The sequence below is a fragment of the Onychostoma macrolepis genome, chromosome 01, assembly GCF_012432095.1.
Source record: "Onychostoma macrolepis isolate SWU-2019 chromosome 01, ASM1243209v1, whole genome shotgun sequence".
In the NCBI taxonomy this organism is placed as follows: Eukaryota; Metazoa; Chordata; class Actinopteri; order Cypriniformes; family Cyprinidae; genus Onychostoma; species Onychostoma macrolepis.
In genome coordinates, this window is record NC_081155.1 from 7,025,517 (window position 1) to 7,046,922 (window position 21,406).

At 36.0% G+C, this 21,406-nt stretch overlaps 1 protein-coding gene and 1 long non-coding RNA gene across 3 annotated transcripts; both read left to right on the top strand.

The window, feature by feature from the left end:
* The first annotated feature begins 316 nt into the window (after positions 1-316).
* On the top strand, positions 317-11,769 carry LOC131549775 (sialoadhesin-like). Of its 2 annotated transcripts, XM_058792232.1 has the most exons (9): positions 317-346; positions 565-633; positions 7,467-7,838; positions 7,937-8,185; positions 9,805-10,044; positions 10,483-10,570; positions 10,655-10,694; positions 10,870-11,051; positions 11,223-11,769. In XM_058792232.1, exons 2-9 carry the CDS (start codon positions 591-593, stop codon positions 11,269-11,271), a joined length of 1,263 nt encoding a protein of 420 aa, XP_058648215.1. In that variant the 5' UTR covers positions 317-346; positions 565-590; the 3' UTR covers positions 11,272-11,769. The 2 variants fall into 2 exon arrangements, with proteins under 2 accessions (XP_058648215.1, XP_058648225.1); XM_058792242.1 differs by lacking the exon at positions 317-346 and having other exon boundaries at positions 502-633; positions 7,467-7,613.
* Positions 11,770-13,406: 1,637 nt separating this feature from the next.
* On the top strand, positions 13,407-19,411 carry LOC131542689 (uncharacterized). Its single transcript, XR_009271764.1, has 3 exons — positions 13,407-13,883; positions 14,382-15,349; positions 19,266-19,411. It is a non-coding gene; the product is annotated as an uncharacterized LOC131542689 (long non-coding RNA).
* Positions 19,412-21,406: the final 1,995 nt, after the last annotated feature.

Consider the following 21,406-nt stretch of genomic DNA (forward strand, 5'->3'; position numbering starts at 1 on the left):
GGACTTTATATTTAAAAATTAAAAAATTTCCCCCCACTCTACACTAAAAATGTGCTCATTCCTGGCTTTCATTTACAAGAAAGTATGCATGATCTTAAAATCTGCAAAATAGACCAGGAAATAAACAGAATGTTTTTTGAATTTAAAAAAATCTAAAAGAAAGACACTTTTTTTTTTTTTTTTTTTTATGTAATATTTTTACATCACTAGTCAGAGGTTTAAAAAAAAAAAAGACAGGAAATGAGGAGGAAATTACGTCGTTCTGGTTATAAATGAGGCTGGTAAACCTTCCTTGTTTCTCTTCATGTGTCATTTTGTTTCAGCTGGTGAGTTGTCCTGTGCTAAGGTATGACCAGTTTCTTATCAAGTTTTGATTGTTTATTTATAAGGAGATACATTTTTAATGCTTCTGCACTGAACAAAAATGGTGTAGAATCTCCTTTGAAACTGTTTTTACTCATAAATTGCTAGTAAATTTCACAAATAATTAAAAATTTTGAGGTAGGAAGACTGAAATATATTTTTCTTGTAAATCTCAACCATATTGGAATTTCCGTGTTGCAGGTGTTGCTGTGGTGACGTCAGTCAGAATGGCTCTTCTTCTTCCTCTCATCTTTTCTCTCATGATTCACAGTGAGTTTCTAATGCTTCTTGTTCAGATTGTCAGTCCAAGTAGGATTTTTGTGCATATCCGATTGGAATCCGATCATATTTGGCATGTGAACAGCAAAAATCACATGAAATTCGACTTTTACAAATCTGTTTCAAGCTACATTCATATCTACATTCAAGCTACATTTCCAGAAATCTGTTTCAGTCTGACTGCTCAGATCGGATGTAGTCTATCTTTTTCATGTTCTCACGCCACACGTAAAATTCAAGCACGTCAGATGTTTTGTAGCAGGCCTGTCACAAAATTGGTGTGGAATCCAATTGAACTCCATATATTATTCTTTTTTGTTTTCTTTTTGTACTGCTAAAAATAGCTGTACGTGGATAAGACGGGAAGCCAGACAGCACTCGTGGTTCACTTTCGATTTTGCAGTCACGCACACTCTGTGTAAAGGGAACTCATTTTACGAAATAAGATATTTGTCAATGAGCTCAGGATCTGTTAAGCAGCAAATCCTCCACCATGATCAGTCAGTTATCTCTCTCCTTACTCTCGACCCGTGATCAGTCAAATCTGTTGCCGTGTGTTGATTTTTCCCCTGTGGGTTAAAGGTTTGAAATATTACATCAATTAAATTTCACTGAAATGCTTCTACTGAAATATTGTGCATTCTACGAATGGTAAAACTGTGCTGGATGCAGTCCCGGCTCGTAAGGTTGTGGGGCCCTAGGCAAGATAATGGAAATAGGCCCCACTAGTGTAAAAATTGTCATAGCAATTTAAACATATGACAAGTCTGCCTGTGATCATGGGCATCATTGCATTTATAATACTATTACTACAGCAAAAAATATTATGCATAGCAGTCAGGACATCCTTTTTTTTCGGCTGCATAAAGATACCGTTTGGATTCCATTTCTACCACAATTTCACTTTAATCCCTCTATCATTCTTTCATTTCAATTCCAAAATCTGAACTAACAAAATCTGCCCAAACTAGAAGAGTTTTCAGATAAACCTTTTCTTTATTTGCCAGAAATTATAAAGAACACTAAGTTTGTTGTGCCTGTTTGTAGATCTGCACAATTTGGCCAAAAAAAAAAAAAAAAGTTATTTTTATATATCAATATTGTTACGGGGCTGACGAGACATGAGACGTGCGGATCAATATGCAGACTTTTATTGACAAGAGACGTGGTCTTAACAGGCAGGGTCGAAAAATGGCAGACAGGTATATCATAGGCAATAGGGGATGGGGGCGTGACGTCACTGCTCTAGCGCCGCGGTGGCTGATGGGAAAAATCGCCATTTTGTGAGGCCACTTGTTGCGACGCGCCGAGGAAGTTGTAATATGAACCTGTTTTAAATAGGATACAGAAATTGAATAAAGTGTAAATCAACATATTAAAGTTATTCAACAAAACATTATTTAGTCAAGAGCAGTGAGGGATTTCTTCTGTCTTTTGTTGTTTGATTAACATTAATGACAGACGGCACACTTTATTAGGCTTCTGTCACAAGACCTGTTTCAGGATCCAATACTTATACATATGCGTTTTCTTTCGCAACTTAAGACAAAACTGACAATGCTTATGAGGATACTCGTCAGGACGACCATTTTGACATTATTTTGTGTGTATTTGGCCACTTAAGCGCAACAAGCTGTGTTTGTTTGTTCGCAGCGCGCGCTTTGGATGCAACTGCAGCGCACAGAAAAGCACCTCTGGAGCGCACGAGTACCGAAAGACTTAAAAAGACGTGCAAATAATACATTTCTGTGACGTTGCAACAATGACCAATTAGGCAATTGACAATTCTGTCAGCTGTACCGAAACGCGAGCTAAAGTCTTGTATCGCCGATGTGAAGAGAAGGTCAAAGAGAGAGGACGCGGTGCAGCTGAATCACTCACGCTGTGTTCAAATGACTGGTTGTGTGAATTTATTTACTCATCTAACCTACACGCTATATTGAATAAATGTTTTGCAGGAATTTCCCTCATTTTAAAGTCGAAAGCTGCGGGAATATATGCGCAATCCCACACTGAAATTCGGGACCTGATTAAGCATAATTGTACTGTACATAGAATTGTGAAACATGACTTTTCCAAAACTTTCTGGCTTTATTTATTTTTCCAAAAGGCCTGGAAATTGCTGTTTTAAAATTCCATGACTTTTCCAGGTTTTTCATGACCGTATATGAACCCTGAATGTGACGATCGGGTGCGGTTATCTAAATCAAAATCAGGCAAAAATATAGGTGCGGGTGGTTGGCCATCTTTTCCAGATACCGTTTTCTTGCGTCCGTTAGAAGTTTGTCTCTGTATAGTACATTTTGTTCTTTTAATCGATTTTTCAACTTTTTCAACATTGTTTTTCATGTGGTAGTTTTAAGTCTCGCCCGATGTGGCCTCACAATATGGCGGCGCCCTTTTGTTTACGTCCCAGAATGCACTGCGCAGTGACGTCGGTTGCCAAGCCCTATGCAAAGAGTAATCTAAAACGGGCGTGGGTCAGACGGCAGCGAACAGTAGCCAAAGGGGCTTGACAAGAGAGGTAAGCCAAAACGTAAGCAATAGTCCAGGCAGGGGGAAACACAATCCGAAACAGGCAAGGCAAGGCAAGACTAGGGAAACTAACAGGGGCTCTGTAGGGCAGCGATAAATGCATACAATACTCGGTAGAGAGGGAAAGAAAGTCCAAGGCTTATAAAACGTGTCTAATGGGTTTCAGCTGTAATCAGTGCAATGTGTAATCTGTGACAGCTGTGTGATCTGTGTGATGGATGATGGGAAATGTATGGCAAGCCGTTTTGACTTTTATTCATTCTCAGAATATGACTTCTTGATATCAACAATTCAGTTTTTACTAGTTAAAATGTTAATTCTTGATATCAGGAATTAGATTTCCACTAGTAACAATGGCTATTTTTGATATCAGCAATTACATTTCCACTAGTAACAATGTTAATTCTTGATGTAAACAATTACATTTTCACTAGTTAAAATGCTAATTGTTGATATCAAGAATTAAATTGTTGATATCTGTAATTGTATTTCCACTAGTTAAATGTCACCATAGGCTGCCATTCAAAATCAATTGTTGATATCAAGAATTAAATTGTTGATATCAAGAATAGACATTTTTACTAGTAAGAATTGTATTTCTGATATCAAGAATTAAATTGTTACTAGTAAGAAATTAATTCTTGATATCAACAATTGATTTTGAATGGCAGCCTATGGTGACATTTAACTAGTGAAAATACAGTTACAGATATCAACAATTTAATTCTTGATATCAACAATTAGCATTTTAACTAGTGAAAATGTAATTGTTTACATCAAGAATTAACATTGTTACTAGTGGAAATGTAATTGCTGATATCAAAAATAACCATTGTTACTAGTGGAAATCTAATTCCTGATATCAAGAATTAACATTTTAACTAGTGAAAATTGAATTGTTGATATCAAGAAGTCATATCCTGAGAATGAATAAAAGTCAAAACGGCTTGCCATAGAAATGTAGTAGATGGTGAAGTGCAACAGTAATGTGATCAGTGCAATGGATGATGGGAAATGCAGTCCAGTGTGATGTAAGGTGTGAGAGTCAATGTGGTGAGCAAGTGACCTCTGGTGGTGAGTGAATGGAAGTGCATGGACAAGATTCGTGAAAAATATGACTACTAATAATTCTGATTATAGTTATAACTAAATAAAACATTAAACAAAGTAATAATTATTGATAATGATTATTATTAATATATTTTACAAAAAACTGCAGCATGACCTGTTAACATGCCTATAACTGTAATTGTTTATAAAGCTCTAAGGATTTTTTATAAATGATTATGATAAAAAAAAACATTAACAGCAATTTCTTACTTTTTTGTCAGGACATTTTATGCATGCACTGAGAGAGAGAGAGAGAGAGAGAGAGAGACTCCTCTACACTGGAGAAAAGTAGAAGTATTATTTTCCCAATTTTTACCCAAAATAAGGTGTAGTGAGTAGCTGTAGCTGTTTCATTCATACTGGTAGCCAGAGGGCGCCCTCCTGTAGTAAAACCATAAGTGAAAAAATCATAATATGAAATACTCACAAAAATCAAGTTGGAGGAAATCCCTGATATGGACAAAGGCATATGCTATCTCTGCAGTAGCTGAATAAAACGCAGATAGGGCGTTTTAACTGATATAGAATGAAGAATAAGCATACGATTGTGACTAAATGGTGTATCTCTGTTCTTCAAACTATCTCAGGTATTTGTTATATGCATAATGCATATTTATAATGCAATACTAATTGGCATAGCTTTATCACGAATAGAATATTATAAAATGATTTTGCCTCATTCTGTGATATGAAACCATTTCAGATCGCAAAAGGAAGTTATTTCAAACACTCGACTTTTGTTATTGAATGAATTTGGAGAAAAAACATCATTAAATGTATTTAATTGCACTGGACAGCACTGGTGCGTCATCTGGGAGAAATGGCATGTGAATGTGAGCAACACTGTGGATTTTATGACCAAAAAAAATATTTTCAGGAAAAGTAATTTTTTTTCATTTTTTGCCTAGCAATCATTGTGTTGTAGATACAATTATTTTACTTACATAACCTAAAGTATCTGTTTCTCTAGTTTAATTTGATACTTTTCATTCATGCTAACTTAAAACCCACATGCTATAACAGTTAGCTATGCTATGGCTGCTTGGGGTGGGGATAGTTGTAACAATTCATTAAAAATGTTACAACCAACTCCTTATGATGATTCCAATGAGTCCAGTTATCCAATCACCATGTGAGGTTTTTGTTGCACATCAAGGGATTTATGTAAAATGTGTTTCCATCATAGTTTATGCACATATATTATTATTGGATAACAACACTATCTTCGAATGAGCACATACAATTTTTTGTGCACGTTTAGAATTTATGCGCATCTTGACATTTCCATCCAACATTTTTTTTATTTTTTTTTTTATGTGATTCCAAAATTCACATAAAATAGGAAGATGGCAACACAGCTAATGACTGAATACAGTACACACACACACACAATTGTTTTTGTGCTCAATTTAAAGTCCTAAAAGGAATACAGTATAATGTCTTTGTCACTGAGTTGCTGATGCTCAAACAAAAAGTGTTACTTTCATCCCCGGTCTCCCCCACATAGTTCTCACGGTACTTCAATGTCAAACATCTGCCTGCACAGCGCCGCTTCAAGTCAAACACACCTTGAAAATTAATTGATAACCTCGCGGCCATGGGGCCCTCCCCTTAAGGTGGCACTGTTGGCGCCTGTTGGACAGGCCGGCACTGGCTGGATGTTAAGTTTTGTGGACCACTGGTAGGAAGCCATTGAGCAGTGTTTATGATCAATCTGCATAGCAGTGACTGTAAAATATGTATTTTGTATGGAAATGATATACGAGTTTTGATATTTGGGATGTGGTCATTGAACTTTGGGCTGTTTTTGACTGGACATTGGGCTAGTTTTGTCACGCAGACCTGGCAACCCTGCTGTAGAGCAGATGCTTTCAGTTGATACTTTCATCGTACCGTATGTTTTCCAACTGCACTAAATGATTTTTATTTCTGTAAAAATGCAAAACAACAGTGGGGGTGATGGTTAAGTAATGTAATCGATGTATGACCAAACACTGTGTAACACCAACTAGCGCAGTAAGCCTAGTGTTAATGTAACTTCATTATTCTTGTTATGTGCCAAATCGTGGTTATGTGCTCCCAATCCCAATGCAGCCCTCTAGCAGGTCTAAAGATCATGGCTTGAATATTTCTTAGAGTGCAATGCATGTTTTTGTTTTCCGTGTTGAGTGTTCGGTGTTGCTTTCTCAGAATATAAATTATTTTGCAAAATATAACAGAAAAAGAACTGAACATTAAAAGAATATAAAAATTAAAAAAAACCACACACATACCCCTGGCCCACCCTTCATCTCAAGACGAAATATAATCCAGCATAAAAGCAACAAGTTGTCATGCTGTAAAACAACATCTATACTGCAAGCTGTATTGTTGTTTACAGAAACCAATGCAGATATTCAGTAAAACAAAACACACATCGGATTTGAGTAGTTGCCATACACAGTGTGGACAGTCAGTCATCTAGATCAGATTCCAATCGGATATGCACAAAATCAGATTTGGAGTGACAGTGTAAACAAGTTTCAATGATTTGCCATGTTGTGCTTTCAATTATGTATATAAAGGAGGTAGTAACTGATTACATGTAATCTGGATTATGTAATCAGATTCCAAAAAGTAAGTACTTGTAATTAATTATATTACATTTTAAAATATTCATAATTGGATTACAGTTACTTTTTTATTTATTACATATAACAATTACATTACAAAAAAAAATTCACATAATTTCTTATTTACATGTATTGCAGGGGATTCATGTAATTTGGAGTCAGTAACAGATTACATTTTATGAGTAATCTACCCAGCACTGTAAAGGAATAAAACAAATTATTCTCCTATGTACCATTGGACCAGTACAAGCATGAAGTCTGTCTTTGTTGTGTCTGTCCAATGCTTTACTCAGTATCTCATTACTAATGTAAATGTAATGGCAAATTTATCTTTGTTATGTGTTTTTTCTCAGAAAATACTGATGTATATTGATTGTATCTGATTAATATTTTAATCTAGACAGTGCTAGTATTTTCACTTCTGTTTTCACTGTTCTGGCTCAGCTGTTCAATGCTGCTTTTCGTCAACACCCTCAACTCAACAACCAAAAGACATTCAAATATCTTGAGCAAATACATTCTGTTAGTAACTACTGCTAATCTGTTCTTATTAATTGTGTGTTTCAGGGGTTTCTGGTGCTGGTTGGGGTGTGAGTTACAGTCCTTCACACATCTGTGCACTAAAGCACTCATCAGTGATAATGAACTGCACTTATACATACCCTACTGGACATCAGGTCAAGAAAGTGTTCTGGACCAAAACACAAGTTAAAGGTAAACATAAAGGGTCAAGTGAAGAGAAACATGAAGAGCATCCAGATCTGTCTGAGGACCCTGAATACAGTCAGAGGCTTCAGTATCTGGGAGATAAACAGCAGAACTGCACCATCAGACTGAGTCATGTGACACAGAAAGATGAACACAAGTACTATTTCAGATTCACAACCAATAAAGATAATAAATGGCTTGGTCATCCAGGAGTGACTCTTACTGTCACAGGTGACTTTGATGAGGTTTCACTCTTCTTCTGTGCATTTTGTTGAATAATAATCAGTGTATGACAGCAGCACTAGATATAATGTGTGTGTTGTGTTCAGATCTTCAGGTGGAGTCTCCTGAGAGAGTGACAGAGGGAGATTCAGTCCGTCTGACATGTAAAAGCAGCTGCGCTCTGACTGACGGAGCAACATTCATCTGGTACAGAAACTCACAGCCATTAACTGAGAGAAGAGACAGAAACAATCAACTCCTGCTGCAGTCAGTCAGAAGAGAGGATGCAGGCAGATATAACTGTGCTGTACATGGACACACTTACATCTCTCCTGCTGTTCATCTCAGTGTCACGTGTGAGTATTTGGTCATAATTTGAAAAGTTAAAAAGTTTGTTGACTTTTTGACTGTGAGTTGTTGACTGTGAAATTTTATAAACATTATTTCCGCATCCTAAAGTGAGTATCTCCTGACAGGAAAACGAGAGTGAAAAATGTTGTCAGATATTAACGTGAGAACTTGCGTTGTTATTGTGACAAATGGAACACAACTCAAAGAAGAAATTACTTACATAATTTTCTATGAGCATTTTTTTTTTATGATCAATTTCTCTTTCTCAAAACAGTGGACAAGTCAGAGTGAATTGCTGCATACACTCGTAGCGTTGTGCACATATAGTGGACCAACAGATTTTCATGAAACAAATTAGATTTCAGTTTCAATTTGATGTCAGTATCACATCACATGTATAGAGTTCGATTTTTAAAAGACAACTCTGAAAACAAATTGTTGATGTTAAAGCCAGCCTTCTTCCAATTTACTTGTTCTGTGTTTTAAGGTATTCTTTGTATTACCAGGTATAATAATTATAAGTTTTGGTTGCTTGAGACAAATTTGCATGCACAGAAGTTTGTAGCTGGCACAGTGGTAACTCTTTTCATAGCTTGTCAGGTGTAGGCTATGGGATATTACAAACATATAACTTAAGCTTCTATCAAACACATAACTTAAGCTTTTATCATTAGTTTCCAGCATGTAACCTAACAGCAACCAAAATGCAATGTTGTGAACAGTGTTCGGGGGTAATGCATTACAAGTAACGCGAGTTATGTAATCAGATTACATTTTCCAAGTAACTAGTAAAGTAAAGCATTACTTTTTAATTTACAAGAAAATATCTGAGTTACTTTTTCAAAAAAGTTGTCCCATTTATTGATTGATAAGTCTCCTGTTACCATATTGGGAGAAATATCGGAAGTACAGAGGCGTTGTGTGTGAACATGATGTTACTGTAGTTCTAGACTAAATGTGAATGTGCATTAATTCATCCCACTCACAAAAAAAAAAAAAAAAAAACAGATTTAGTATTCATCAAAATGAATTAAAACAGTGAAATGCAAACTCAGAATATGACGCAAACCTGCTATAATTAAATATGTTAAATAACACAAATGTATCTAATCCCATTTTATTAACCAATGTCTTTGCTGCTGACTTTTGATGATCCAGTTCAATCATACTAATAAGCAAAAATGACTTTAGATGAACTAACAAATGTGCTTCATTGTTTTTTTTGTTGAATTGTGTTGAACCTTCTTCTTCTGCGTTCTACTGTACAAAGGTGCATTTACTTTTCCTTCAGCCTGAGGTTTATTCATTACACTTTTTGGTGTGAAAGGGCTTTTACATTTGCTATAAATAGAACTTCTTATATTAAAAACAAACAATCAAGCCCTGCTCATATTTAAAAAGTATTACTTTACACATTACTTTCCATAAAAAGTAACTAAGTAACGTAATTAGATTTTTTTTTTTTAGGGAGTAACGCAATATTGTAATGCATTACTTTTAAAAGTAACTTTCCCCAACACTGATTGTGAAATAATTTTGTTTGAATTACATTTTCTAAACATACTGTAGTCTCAAATTTCTGTTTTTTTTTTTTTTGGTTTTGTTTTTTATTGGGGGTTTCTAGACCCTCCAAAGAATGTCTCAGTGTCCATCAGTCCATCTGGTGAAAAAGAAGATTCAGTGACTCTGATCTGCAGCAGTGATTCAAACCCACCTGCAGAAATCAACTGGTTTAAGGAGAATCAAAGCTCAGCTGTTGGATCTGGACAGAGTTTCAGTGCACTACAGAGTGGACGCTTCTACTGTGAGGCTCACAATCAACATGGATCTCAGAGATCAGACGCTGTTACTGTCACTGTTAAAGGTAGATCAGTTAAATATTTCTGCCGAGCATTTGTTTGAAAAATTATGAATGAATGTTTAGAAGGTTGCAGAAGTGCTGGATGTGACATATGATATGATGAATGCTTAGCTCATTTAATAAGGCTGTATTGACGTTGCAAGGTAAACTCACTGGACTTTCCATTCTTACAAATTGCTTCCAATTAATATTTATCAAGCTAGTCAAAACTAATGTTGTATTAAAACTTCCAGTGAACTGAAATTTAAATAACACATTCATTTTCCTTTGCTTAATTCACAATTGCACATTTTCATACAATTTATTTTGTCACCCAAAGACCCGCCGGAATACACTGGCTGGTATATTATATTTTTAGTCACCGTTGAACATTTTCTGATTTTTGCAAATATCGTTTTTGTACAGACATAAGATCATACTTTAGTTTTCATTCATTTTCAGGAGGAGATAAAACAGACCTGTACGCAGCTGTTGCGATCGCAGCCGGATGTGGAGTTTTATTCCTTATCTGCATCATCATGTTCATAAGGTGACATCTTTAATAATGCGCAATGGTGTACTCATTAATAATTATGAAGGTGTGTTTGTTTACATGCTTATCTCTGCACTACAGGAAGAGAAAAAGTGGAGTGTCTGATGTCAAGCAGAAGCAGGTCAGAACACAGAAATATCTCTGTTTCTGTCATGACAATGAAATCACAACTTCGTTATGTTGCGCTTTATAAAATATGTTTTTTAATTGTTTGGATCTGAATCCAGCATGTCAAAGAAAGAGAAATCAGTGTGTTTTACTTTACTTTTCTGAAAGGTGTTGGCTTCTTTCTCCAGGTTCAACAACCTTCCAGCTCTGAGGGTAACCACTGTGATGATGGTCTGTATGCCAGAGTTTCACCCAGAGCAGATCAGACCGCAGGAAAAACTAAACAGATAATGTACACAACCATCCAATACATCAGAAACAATGTAAGCAACAAGAGTCTGAGAGTGCACCATCCTGATTCTGCTGCGAGGTGAGAAACAAAATTGGTTTGAGTCACATTTTCTCATGTGATACTGAAACTTGTTTTGAAATGTATTGCATGATCCCTCATAAAGGACTGACCATTGATCGGCTCCTGCATTACTTGTGGTGGATCTTAAATGGTCATCCACACTTCATATTTGATTATGTTGTTCCACAGATCCGATGCGATGGTGGGTAAATCAGTGATTTACAGCACAGTCAAATGATCCAGGACCCGTCACATGGATTGAAAATGAAGCTGGACTCCAGCTGAGTGTAAATATACTGCAGTTACTGCAGCTTTGAATCAGATGTGTGTCAAGTCACATGACACTTCTCCCTGTCAGTAGTTGAATAGGAAATACTGGTCAGACGTACCAATACCACAAACTAATGTCCATGATATTTATTTACATCATTGTACCTAGATCTTTTTAAGACTGTGGTTAGTGGTTTGGTGTGTCTGTGTGGGAAGTTACATCCTCAACAAGCTGCATTTAAACGCCTGTCTAACACTTTCTGTTAATAGCATGTTTTGTAATGTTTCCAATAATTTGCGTAATTTTCCATAAACTGCAGTTTCGATGTTACGTGTCTTAGTCACTCTTCAGTAAGCATACGTTTTTGTCTATTTTTCATGTTTCATAAAACATTGATGCTTTGACATTATAATTTCATGCATGTTTAATGTATTGGTATATTTTAAGATTTAAATAAAGTTTTTGGTGATGTTCTATCGATGTCTGACATTAGAAATACCTGAATTCGTGACATTTTCATATGTTGATGGTTTTGTTCTGTAGACTACATCAGCTTGACAACGGCACGGCTTCACCTTCGTCAACGCCGATGACGATTTTGAGACGCTCCTCTTTATTTGATACGTTTAAACAGGAAAATAGCCTACTGGACATCAAAAATCCCTTTTTTTCAATGTGATGTGATCGCGTGCCTTTCTGAGGCAGAGAAAACACTACTGCGCATATGCAGAGTAAAAGCCGGGGGCACGTTCAAGCCCAACGTTTTGCTACGGTTTCCGGGTTGAACGACATGAAACGGTGTGCAACGGGGTTTGAGATACGTTTCTCTTGTTTGGTGGGTGTGTCAAAAATGTCAGCCCAATCAGCAGCAATATGTATATAAACCACGCGGTATTAAAGAAACAACTCGCACAATGGGTCCGTTTGAAGTCGTTCACAAATGTGTACGCTGCAGCTCAGTATACGCAACAATTGAAGATATTAGAAGACATGTCCTAAGAGTTTTATAGTAACATAGCTAGTAAATACAATTAACATCAAAATGAATTCACAAGAGCAAGTATATTGTTTGCATATGTTTATTTACATTAAAGGCAAAATAACTGAAATAATAAGAGCACAAGTATAGATCTGGAACTTCTTTAAGTCTGTCTAAATATCATGTAGCTAGTAATTGCAATGTCTTCTTCATAGGCGTAAATCCCGGGGGGGACAGGACCCCCCCTATCTGAGGCTTGTCCCCCCTAAAAATATAATTACAAGCGACTCTGTGTATTGAAAATAATATAATGGACATATACTTAAAATAACTGTGTGATTAGTAAAACAAAATAAATGCAAAAAATCGTTTTAAGTTCAGAAATGTTTTGATTGCCCCCTCCCTTTCCTCACAGTGGTTTGGTCCACTGCCTGCTTTCCTTCTTTACCGATGCACACACGAGTCTGGTGAGAGAGAGCAAGTTAGTTATGTGTAAGTAGGCTGTCAAGGCTATTTTATTCTCTTTAAACATCGGGTGAAATGATTCTTTCTCTTTAATACAGATGATGCTGGATCATTAATAAATTAGTCATGACAAAAAAATTATGACATCCGATGTTTTTTCTATGAGCGCCCTGTGGTATTCCTGTGGTACTGCAGCAGTACTACATAAATTTACCACACAACAAATGAGCAGAGCTTAATATGACAGGATTACCACAGCACTTTCTCTGTTGTACAGTATCACAAGAATTTACCATTAGATGTTGTATGTGGTTTTTCTGTTGTTTTTGTGTTGTAATTCCAACACAAGCTAAATATGACAGGATTACCACATCACTTTCTATACAGCATGAATTTACTACAGAAAATACAATGTGTTGTATTTGAATTGTATATGTATATGTATTGTTTCTGTGTGATATTTAACACAATAAACAATTGTCTGATCTCACTTTATCATAATTGAAAATTTTATTAAACTACAAAAATTAATTTCCTAGATAGTACATTCTCACAAAAATTTTCGTTTTATGATTTAAATTTAATTTATGACAAATATGTTATATTGTAACTTTAACAGCTATAATATAATGACAACATCAGTATTTCTAAGATATGAAATATAGTCCAGTATGTATTGTGTGTTATATACTGTATGTATGTGTGTGTGTGTGTGTGTGCGCGCGCGCGTCTGTGTGTAGCCTATAGTACACAAAATAATCAATTATTATAATTATACACATTAACGTAATAACATTAATAATGATATTATGCAACAACAGGCATTTACGCTTGCGTTGCTTGCTGCCCGTTTCCATGGCAATGGTGAAGCTCAGACTTTGGCGCACTTTTGGATTTTGAACCGTGACGTCAAGCCGTTCTCAACCGCCAACCGCGAACTAGACAGTTTGTAAAATGTTGCGTTTCTGATTATTTTCTTTTTTCGAAGAAAACGCAGTCGAAACAGGTCTATCGAGTTACACTGAAGACACGCACATTCACGACGAAACATTAATTAAGGAAGAATGGTATTTCTCCGAGGAAGTAATCGTCAGCTGGCCCGCTGCGAGAAACCAGACGTCTCAGTTCTTTGCTGGTGATTAATTTCACGTAGATTAAGTGCTTCTGCTGTACTTTTATGTGCATGTTATGCTACCTGTGTTGTATTTGTTAGTTTAATTTACCACGCGATTACATATCACTCTGTTTAGATGAGATAGTATCAATATAACGAATTTAGACCGACTGGAAATAACATACAGCTCTTCATTAAATGAGCGGGTTCATAAGAGTTATTTGTTAATAAATTGGACACTGAAATTGTCCAAAAAGGCCTGGCTCAATAGTGTCATGTTCGTGAACTGAGCTACATTGGTGGATCAGTACATAGTATAGCCAGTTTTCATGATTTAATTGATTAATACGATTCATACTGAGTTCGGTGTAATACACTATCATGTGTTTTCTGTGTGAGTTAAACAAGTAAAGAGTGCTGCTGCAGAAATCTACTTTTTTCCCATATTTAAAACAAAAATCTCAGCTACTAAGTTCAATCAGCTGACAACCCTATTGTTGACGTGTTTTTATATTACAGAGTCAGGCCTGGATGAAAACCTGCTTAAAGAGAGAGTGCAAGCCTGGTGCTGATGTACCCGGTAAGCTAAATGAAGAATTGTAAAACCGAAAAAGCTCAGATGATGCTGAAAAGACTGTCAGCTCAGCCTCAGTAAGTATGCTCTTTTTGACAATCTTTTATATAAAAAAAGAAAAACAGAAACAAAGACTGGACAGCATTTAATGCAGCAACTAATTAAACATAAGTCCACAAGAAAACAGGTGAAAAATAGTAGGCTAAATACTAAAACTGTCAATTCCAGTTTTTCAAAACACAATACCACAAAAGACAATGAATGTTTATGCTGCTTATGTATCTTTTCAAGACCCTGTAAATGAATCAGATCAAGAAATGCAAAGAAGAATAGAAGGGCTACAGGAAGAAAACAGCGGCTCAGAGAGGAACTTGAAAACTGTAAGGGAAAAATTAGTGGACGAAGATCTCGAGTCACGTCTTTCAGTTATTTATATTTTATCTAAACAAAAACTTCTCACAAAATGAGGAATATTATAAAGCAGTTACAATAAAAAGTAAACAATATGCTCTCTAAAAAGTTGATGCAGTTGTTATAGAGCCAATATTTACCTGATCTTAAAATTACTTTGATCTGTCAATACAGTCAGGTTGATCATGTTAAATAACCAGTTCATTTAGATGTTACCACATAAAGTTCTCCAGTGAAGTGCAGACATGATGCAAGTGTTGTAAATGGCCGCTTCATTGATTACACTCTGTATAATTTTAAACATAGTCTGAAGTCTCTAATATAATATATGTTTTTATAGAAAAATTTCAAAGCACCTTTTATATTTCTCTAAATTATTTATAAGATAAAATAAATTGTTTACATAAAAAATAATTAGTTAAAATCTTGTTTCAGAGATTCCTGGATTCTCAATGAGCTGAGAAGGCTAAGGACAGAGGCATGACCTCAAACTGAAAGTGAGGTAAATATAAAATTGTATTTAGAAAAAAAATTTGTTTCAATCCTCAAATTTGATTGATTGGTGGTCCAAGACATTTCACTGTTTGTATTACTCTGTTCACAATATTACAGATTATGTATGTGGTGCACAGTAGAAGCAGGTTGGGGAATGGATTGATCTGAATTGAGGAGCATATTTTTTGAAAGCCCTCAATGCTCCTATTTAGTGAGTAGGGAGCAGAAAAAGAAAACCTAGAGTGGAATATATGTGTTGCTCACATTATACTAAACACACTCTTTGTCACAAACACAGTTTCGTAATGAACTGAAACATTTGTACACTGCTCATGATAACATAAAAGTTCTCTACTATTATGTTTTGCACAGTTGCTTTGGCAAAACATCTGTCAAACAAACTAAAATCGAAATGTGTTATTGCTCAGTGCTAGGGGTGGGCGATATGACCAAAATCTTATATCACGATATGATATATATCACTGTCACGGATCAGTCAGGCCCTTCACCCCACCAATCACAGCGTTCCAGGTCACCAGAGTACTAATCACCCGCACCTGCACCAAATCACCTCAGTAATCAACCCGGCTACTTAAACCAGCACCACTCACACTTCACCGTCCGATCTCGTTGATTGCTACGTGGACTCTCATCTCAAGAAAAACTAAGATATCCTTACCTTCCTAAGACTTACCTTTTAAGATCCATTCCTGTTGTTCTCCATTTGCCTCTGTTGTCTTCCCCTTCCAGATCCTTCGTCGACGGTGTCATAGTGTGAGTCTGTGTGGTTCCCCTCGTCTCGTCTTCCTAACCTGCTGAAACAAGAAACCAGTCATTCACGGATTGTCACTGCACCTTTTGAATACTCACCTTGCTTGGACTCACTTCAATAAACTCACCTTTGTTTACACTCACCTTTGTGTCCGGCTCTGACCATAACAATCACGATATAGTAATTTTTTTCTTTTAAAAAGGTTTTTATATTAAAATCTTTGATACCATAGAATTTTCATAATCCTTGTCACCAATGTCAATATCAAACTAATACAAGCCTTAAAATAGACAAAAAAAAAACACTCAAGCTCACTGAAAATAAAGTCAGTGATGAAATAAGTATAAGAAACTAATTGCAAGCAATAGGACAAAAACTACAATACATAAGAAACGCTACATACATTGTGTAAATTAATTAGTCTTCACTGTGTTAATTATATCTATCTATCCATCTATGATAGATATAATTAACATGTTTATTATGTATAGATTAGGGCTGGGTATCGATTCAGATGTCGATTCGATTCGCAAGCTCTCGATTTGATTCTCGATTTTTTTTATTACATTCAGTGAATATAGTTTTAATACAAAAGCTATTGATATTTCTAACGAAATGAACAGTAAACATCAGTTTACAAATAGTGAATTAATAAAAAGACATTAAGAACCACAGGCCTCTATTTTAAACATTCTTTTTTTTCTATAGGGTTCTTTCTTAAACAATAATTGGGCCCTATAAAATGTTAATTTTACATTAAATTAAACATTAATTTAATTTATCCTAATCGAATTAAAATTAAACCCTTTTATTTTTTGGCAAACAAAGTGCTGCACAACAGAGGTTTACTGCTAAAATTAAAAAGAAAACAAATGGGATTATTCCTTTAAAAAATAAAGATTTATTAATATTTATTATTAGTAGTAGCATTGAGTCTTGCTCTTAACGTTAAACTAAACTTTTATTTTGACAGGTTGCCGTGAGGAACTTGCAGCTGCTGTGTATCATGTGATATGACTTTAGTTTTCTCAAATTAAACTGTAAAATGCTAATGAAATGACTCTCAGAGCAGCAGTGTGTTAATATCATCATATAGTGAGACGGCAGAAGATGAAAACACTGCGGCGTCGTCCGGCGCTTTAGTATGTGTGTGGTAAACAAAAGAGTGTGTCGGGCCATCCCCATTCATTCATTCATTCATTCATTGTGGAAATCGTGGCGCCTTATGCATGATATCAAATGCTTCTACAGATTTATAGTATTACTATAACATTTCACCTGAGCATTACGAATCAAGCGTATGGCTTTGTTCTTGGTTCAGGTTCTCATCAACAGTATCTCCGCCATGATAAGCACTGAATGAATGACAGGCTTTCTGTTGTAACATCGCGCATCGGTAAATAAGGGTGACATCTAGTGGAGAAGACTAATGATAAGAATCACATTAATCAGATCTTGTTTTAAATGCGTGCTGAAATAAATACCGGAAAAGATCGATTTGCGGCTTTTGAGAATCGATATCGAATCGACGTCATTAAAAAATACGATTAATCGAAAAAAAAATTTTTTTTTTGCCCAGCCCTAGTATAGATTCTATACATATATATACATACATACACACACACACACACACACATATATATATATATATCTCAGTGTTTCCCCTACCATTATTTTAGGGGGGCAGCCCCCAACGGCACCCCTAGCCCCCCTTGAAGGTCAAGTTAATTTTATTTAATTTTATTTTCTCTATAGCGCCAGACCACAAAAGAAGTCATTTATTAAACGAACTAAATAGCCTTATGTTATTTATCTTATTTGCACGACGGTATGTCATTTCTGTCACTACGTTACATGGTCGTGCTCTCTGTATCGCGCGCACAGCGGAGTTCTGCCCCGGTTCGCACACACACACACACAAATGTCACACAAGTGAGCACACTCTCACACCTATTTGTAAATATTAAGCCGCAAAATGTGTATTTAAATATGATTTCTGCTTGTCTCTGTGTTAATGTATGGCGCAGACGCGTGGGTTTGTTTACTCATACAGAAGCGCGCGGCGCTTGCGGTGATATTAACGTCTGTCGTCTCACTAAATGAGGACATAAATACATGAACAACATCTCCAGAACTGCTCTGAGAGTCACTTCATGAGCATTCGAGCGTTTCATTTGAGAAAAACTATCCTCATATCATATACACAGAAATGTAAAAGGTATTCACGGCAACCCGTCAAAATAAAAGTTCGGTTTCACTTGAAGACATTGGGCAGAACGTAATAGGCTACTACTACTAAAACTATTAAAACCTTATCTTTAAGGAATAATCATACAATGTCTTCAATGTTATTATCAATATTAATCCCCTTTATTTTTAAGTCGGGGAAAAACAGAACCTTTTTTCCTCGTTTTGTTCTGGTCGTTCTCCACCTGGTTCTGTCTGCCCTTCACGCCCCGTGGTGGAGTGTAAAGATCTCAGTCATCCAAATGATTCAAAAGTATTACTGTAAACAATGTATTTTGCGACACCACAAAATAAACGATAGAACATAATATGAAACGATATACTTTTTATTTTGTCCAATATATATCGTCATATCGCACAGCCCTACTCAGTGCCATTGTCAAATTGCAAAATGAAAGAAGCTGCGTGTAATCATGAATTTCTCTGTACGTAAATATACCAGATTTAATTATCTGTGGAACTGTTGGTGGAAATTAAGTTATTGGTGGAATAACAATGTTTGAATTTTCCTTCTTATGGCCAATAATATATCATCTGCTGATATGTCATGCATCTCTACTCACTATTAATTACATTTTTAATGTACTGTTGTAAAAGAGCAATATCAAAATTGCAGTCATGTTGTTTAATCATTGTTCCTATGGACACATGATAGCTGTGCTCATATTCAGAACAACAGCAAAACAGTACAACATGGCTTTGGCTTTGGTCTAATAATTTATAGACTAACTTTCCTGGAATTGTGAGGTTTTTTTATAACACTTTATACCTGGAGGGCAACTGTCCTAGCTTTGTTCTAAACCTGCTCCAACACACATATCGGTAGTTTTCAAACCAACCTAAAGGACCGTTTGTCAGTTATTTATTAATGTATATTAGTCATGTCCATTTTTTTATTTTGCAGAAAAAGTGAGCTGTGCTTTCCCTATTCTCAGCCTCAGACGTCATGCCCACGGACCGTTGGCTAAACATCTGATACATATGACACACAAAAGTGGAAACACTTCAAGAGTTTCAATGTCGTCATCGGACTGATTGAATTATACAGGATTTCCGGAGACGTGCGTGTTGCATTCTTTAACGTTCCACCTGGAAACAAATATGCCGTGGCGAATTCCTCACGAAGAAGAAAGCCGTCATGTTTACAACTGTGATGACGAGCGCTTATCAGGATCAACTAACCGCTGGATTTTTAAAAGTATGTGAAATATTTAAATTTCATGGCATAGAATCTGTAAAATACGTCCGAGAGTTTTACACACCGGTCTGTTATTGTGGTGAATAATGATGAAACATGATGCTGAACGAAATGAACTGTGATTGGTTGTTTGACATGTCGGTCAAACGGCCTCATGGGCGGGCCTTGGCCAATGAAAGCTGCCATGGATTCCAGACCTTAAGCCGTCAGTCTGAAGCTCTAGCTACGCGAGACAATGCTTTCCCTAATGTGGACAAAGGATCCCTGAGAGAGGCTGTTCACAACAAATGATCAAATGAGCGAAAGCTTAATTGTGAGATGTTAATGTTTGAATACTGTGAATTTGCATTTTCATGCTTTGTTTAATTGTGCCTTATATTGTTTTATTGTGTCATATACCCAACTTTGTAGTGTACACAGATTATGTTGTTACACATGGTGAATAAATGTTGAAATGTAATATGGCAGATGTAGTATGGTGTGTCACATTTTGTATTTGTAACATTTTTAAGATTATGACAAGTATACTAGTAATACCACAGGTTTATGACAGAAAAACTATGGTTTTCTTGCAATAATATCATAGCAAATTAAGTGTTACCATAAAAAACCCTGCAAAATTATTACAGGAATACCACAAAAATATTACAAAAGGACCACAGGACTATTACAGGAAAGCCAGCAGTAATACCACAGGTTTATGACAGAAAAACTATGGTTTTCTTGCAGGAATATCATAGCAAATTAAGTGTTACCATTAAAAAACCCTGCAAAATTATTACAGGAATACCACAAAAATATAACAAAAGGACCACAGGACTATTACAGGAAAGCCAGGTATTACTGCAGAAATATGACAGTAGTACCACAGGAATATCACAGATATATTACATACAGTACAACAAAAATGCTGTGGTAATGCGTCCCAAAAAACAACACAATACCACATAATTACCACACAATTTTTGTGCAGTACTTTTAATGTTTTACCACATGTAATACCACAGGTAATTTTTGTAAGGGCGATTATAAGGTTAACAAGCTTAATAATGTAGCTTGTCACCCACTACAACTAACACGGCAATAAGCCTGTGTGTGAACTGATATTAGGCTAATATTGTAGACCTACGTGTTGGGTTTCGTTCAATATGATGTTAAGTGGCAGATCAGTGGGTTTAATGCGGTTGAATTAATGCGAAAAAGACATACTAGGTTACAGACTAAACCTAAAATACTACGGATGACGCAAAATAATAATTATAATATGACCGCGTGGAACCATGAACTCATATTTAAACACGGTCTCAATGCTATGTACACATGCTGTGTACACATATCTATCCTTACAAGTACAATTTTGGCGGTATTATTTGTGTCCCCTTCAAAAATTGCTCTTGAGAAATTTTACGTTTATTGTCCCCCCCTACTGTCAGATGAAATTTACGCCCCTGCTTCTGGTCCATATCCTTTCCTTAGGAAGGTGTGCTAGACACTGATTAATGTAACATACAAATACTATACATATTTATATATTTTGCTATTGTATTGTGGAGTGACACTTTCATACACTTTTCTATGCTCCTCTGATTATATAATGGTAAATAGTATGTAGCGGAGTGAGGTATAGCCCCGGTATGATTGACTGGCGCTACTCAAACAGGTGAACCAATCAGTGTTTGTACTTCATTATGACTGGTCAGTTGTGTAAGTTTCATGAGCCTATAGTGCCTGTGTTGTGAATATAAAAGAGGGAAGTGTTTGGCTGCTTGGGATGCATCATCCTTGGTACCGCCCCTTTGTGACATGTGGCGTGTTGAATGAGTGCATAGGGCTGTTATGTCCCGGTG

Excerpts from the sequence above, each read along its gene's own strand:
- LOC131549775 (XM_058792232.1), top strand. The coding sequence starts at position 591 with ATGGCTCTTCTTCTTCCTCTCATCTTTTCTCTCATGATTCACA. Across the intron at positions 7,839-7,936 it reads AGTGACTCTTACTGTCACAG|ATCTTCAGGTGGAGTCTCCT; the intron begins GTGACTTTGATG and ends TGTTGTGTTCAG. Across the intron at positions 10,571-10,654 it reads TGCATCATCATGTTCATAAG|GAAGAGAAAAAGTGGAGTGT; the intron begins GTGACATCTTTA and ends TCTGCACTACAG.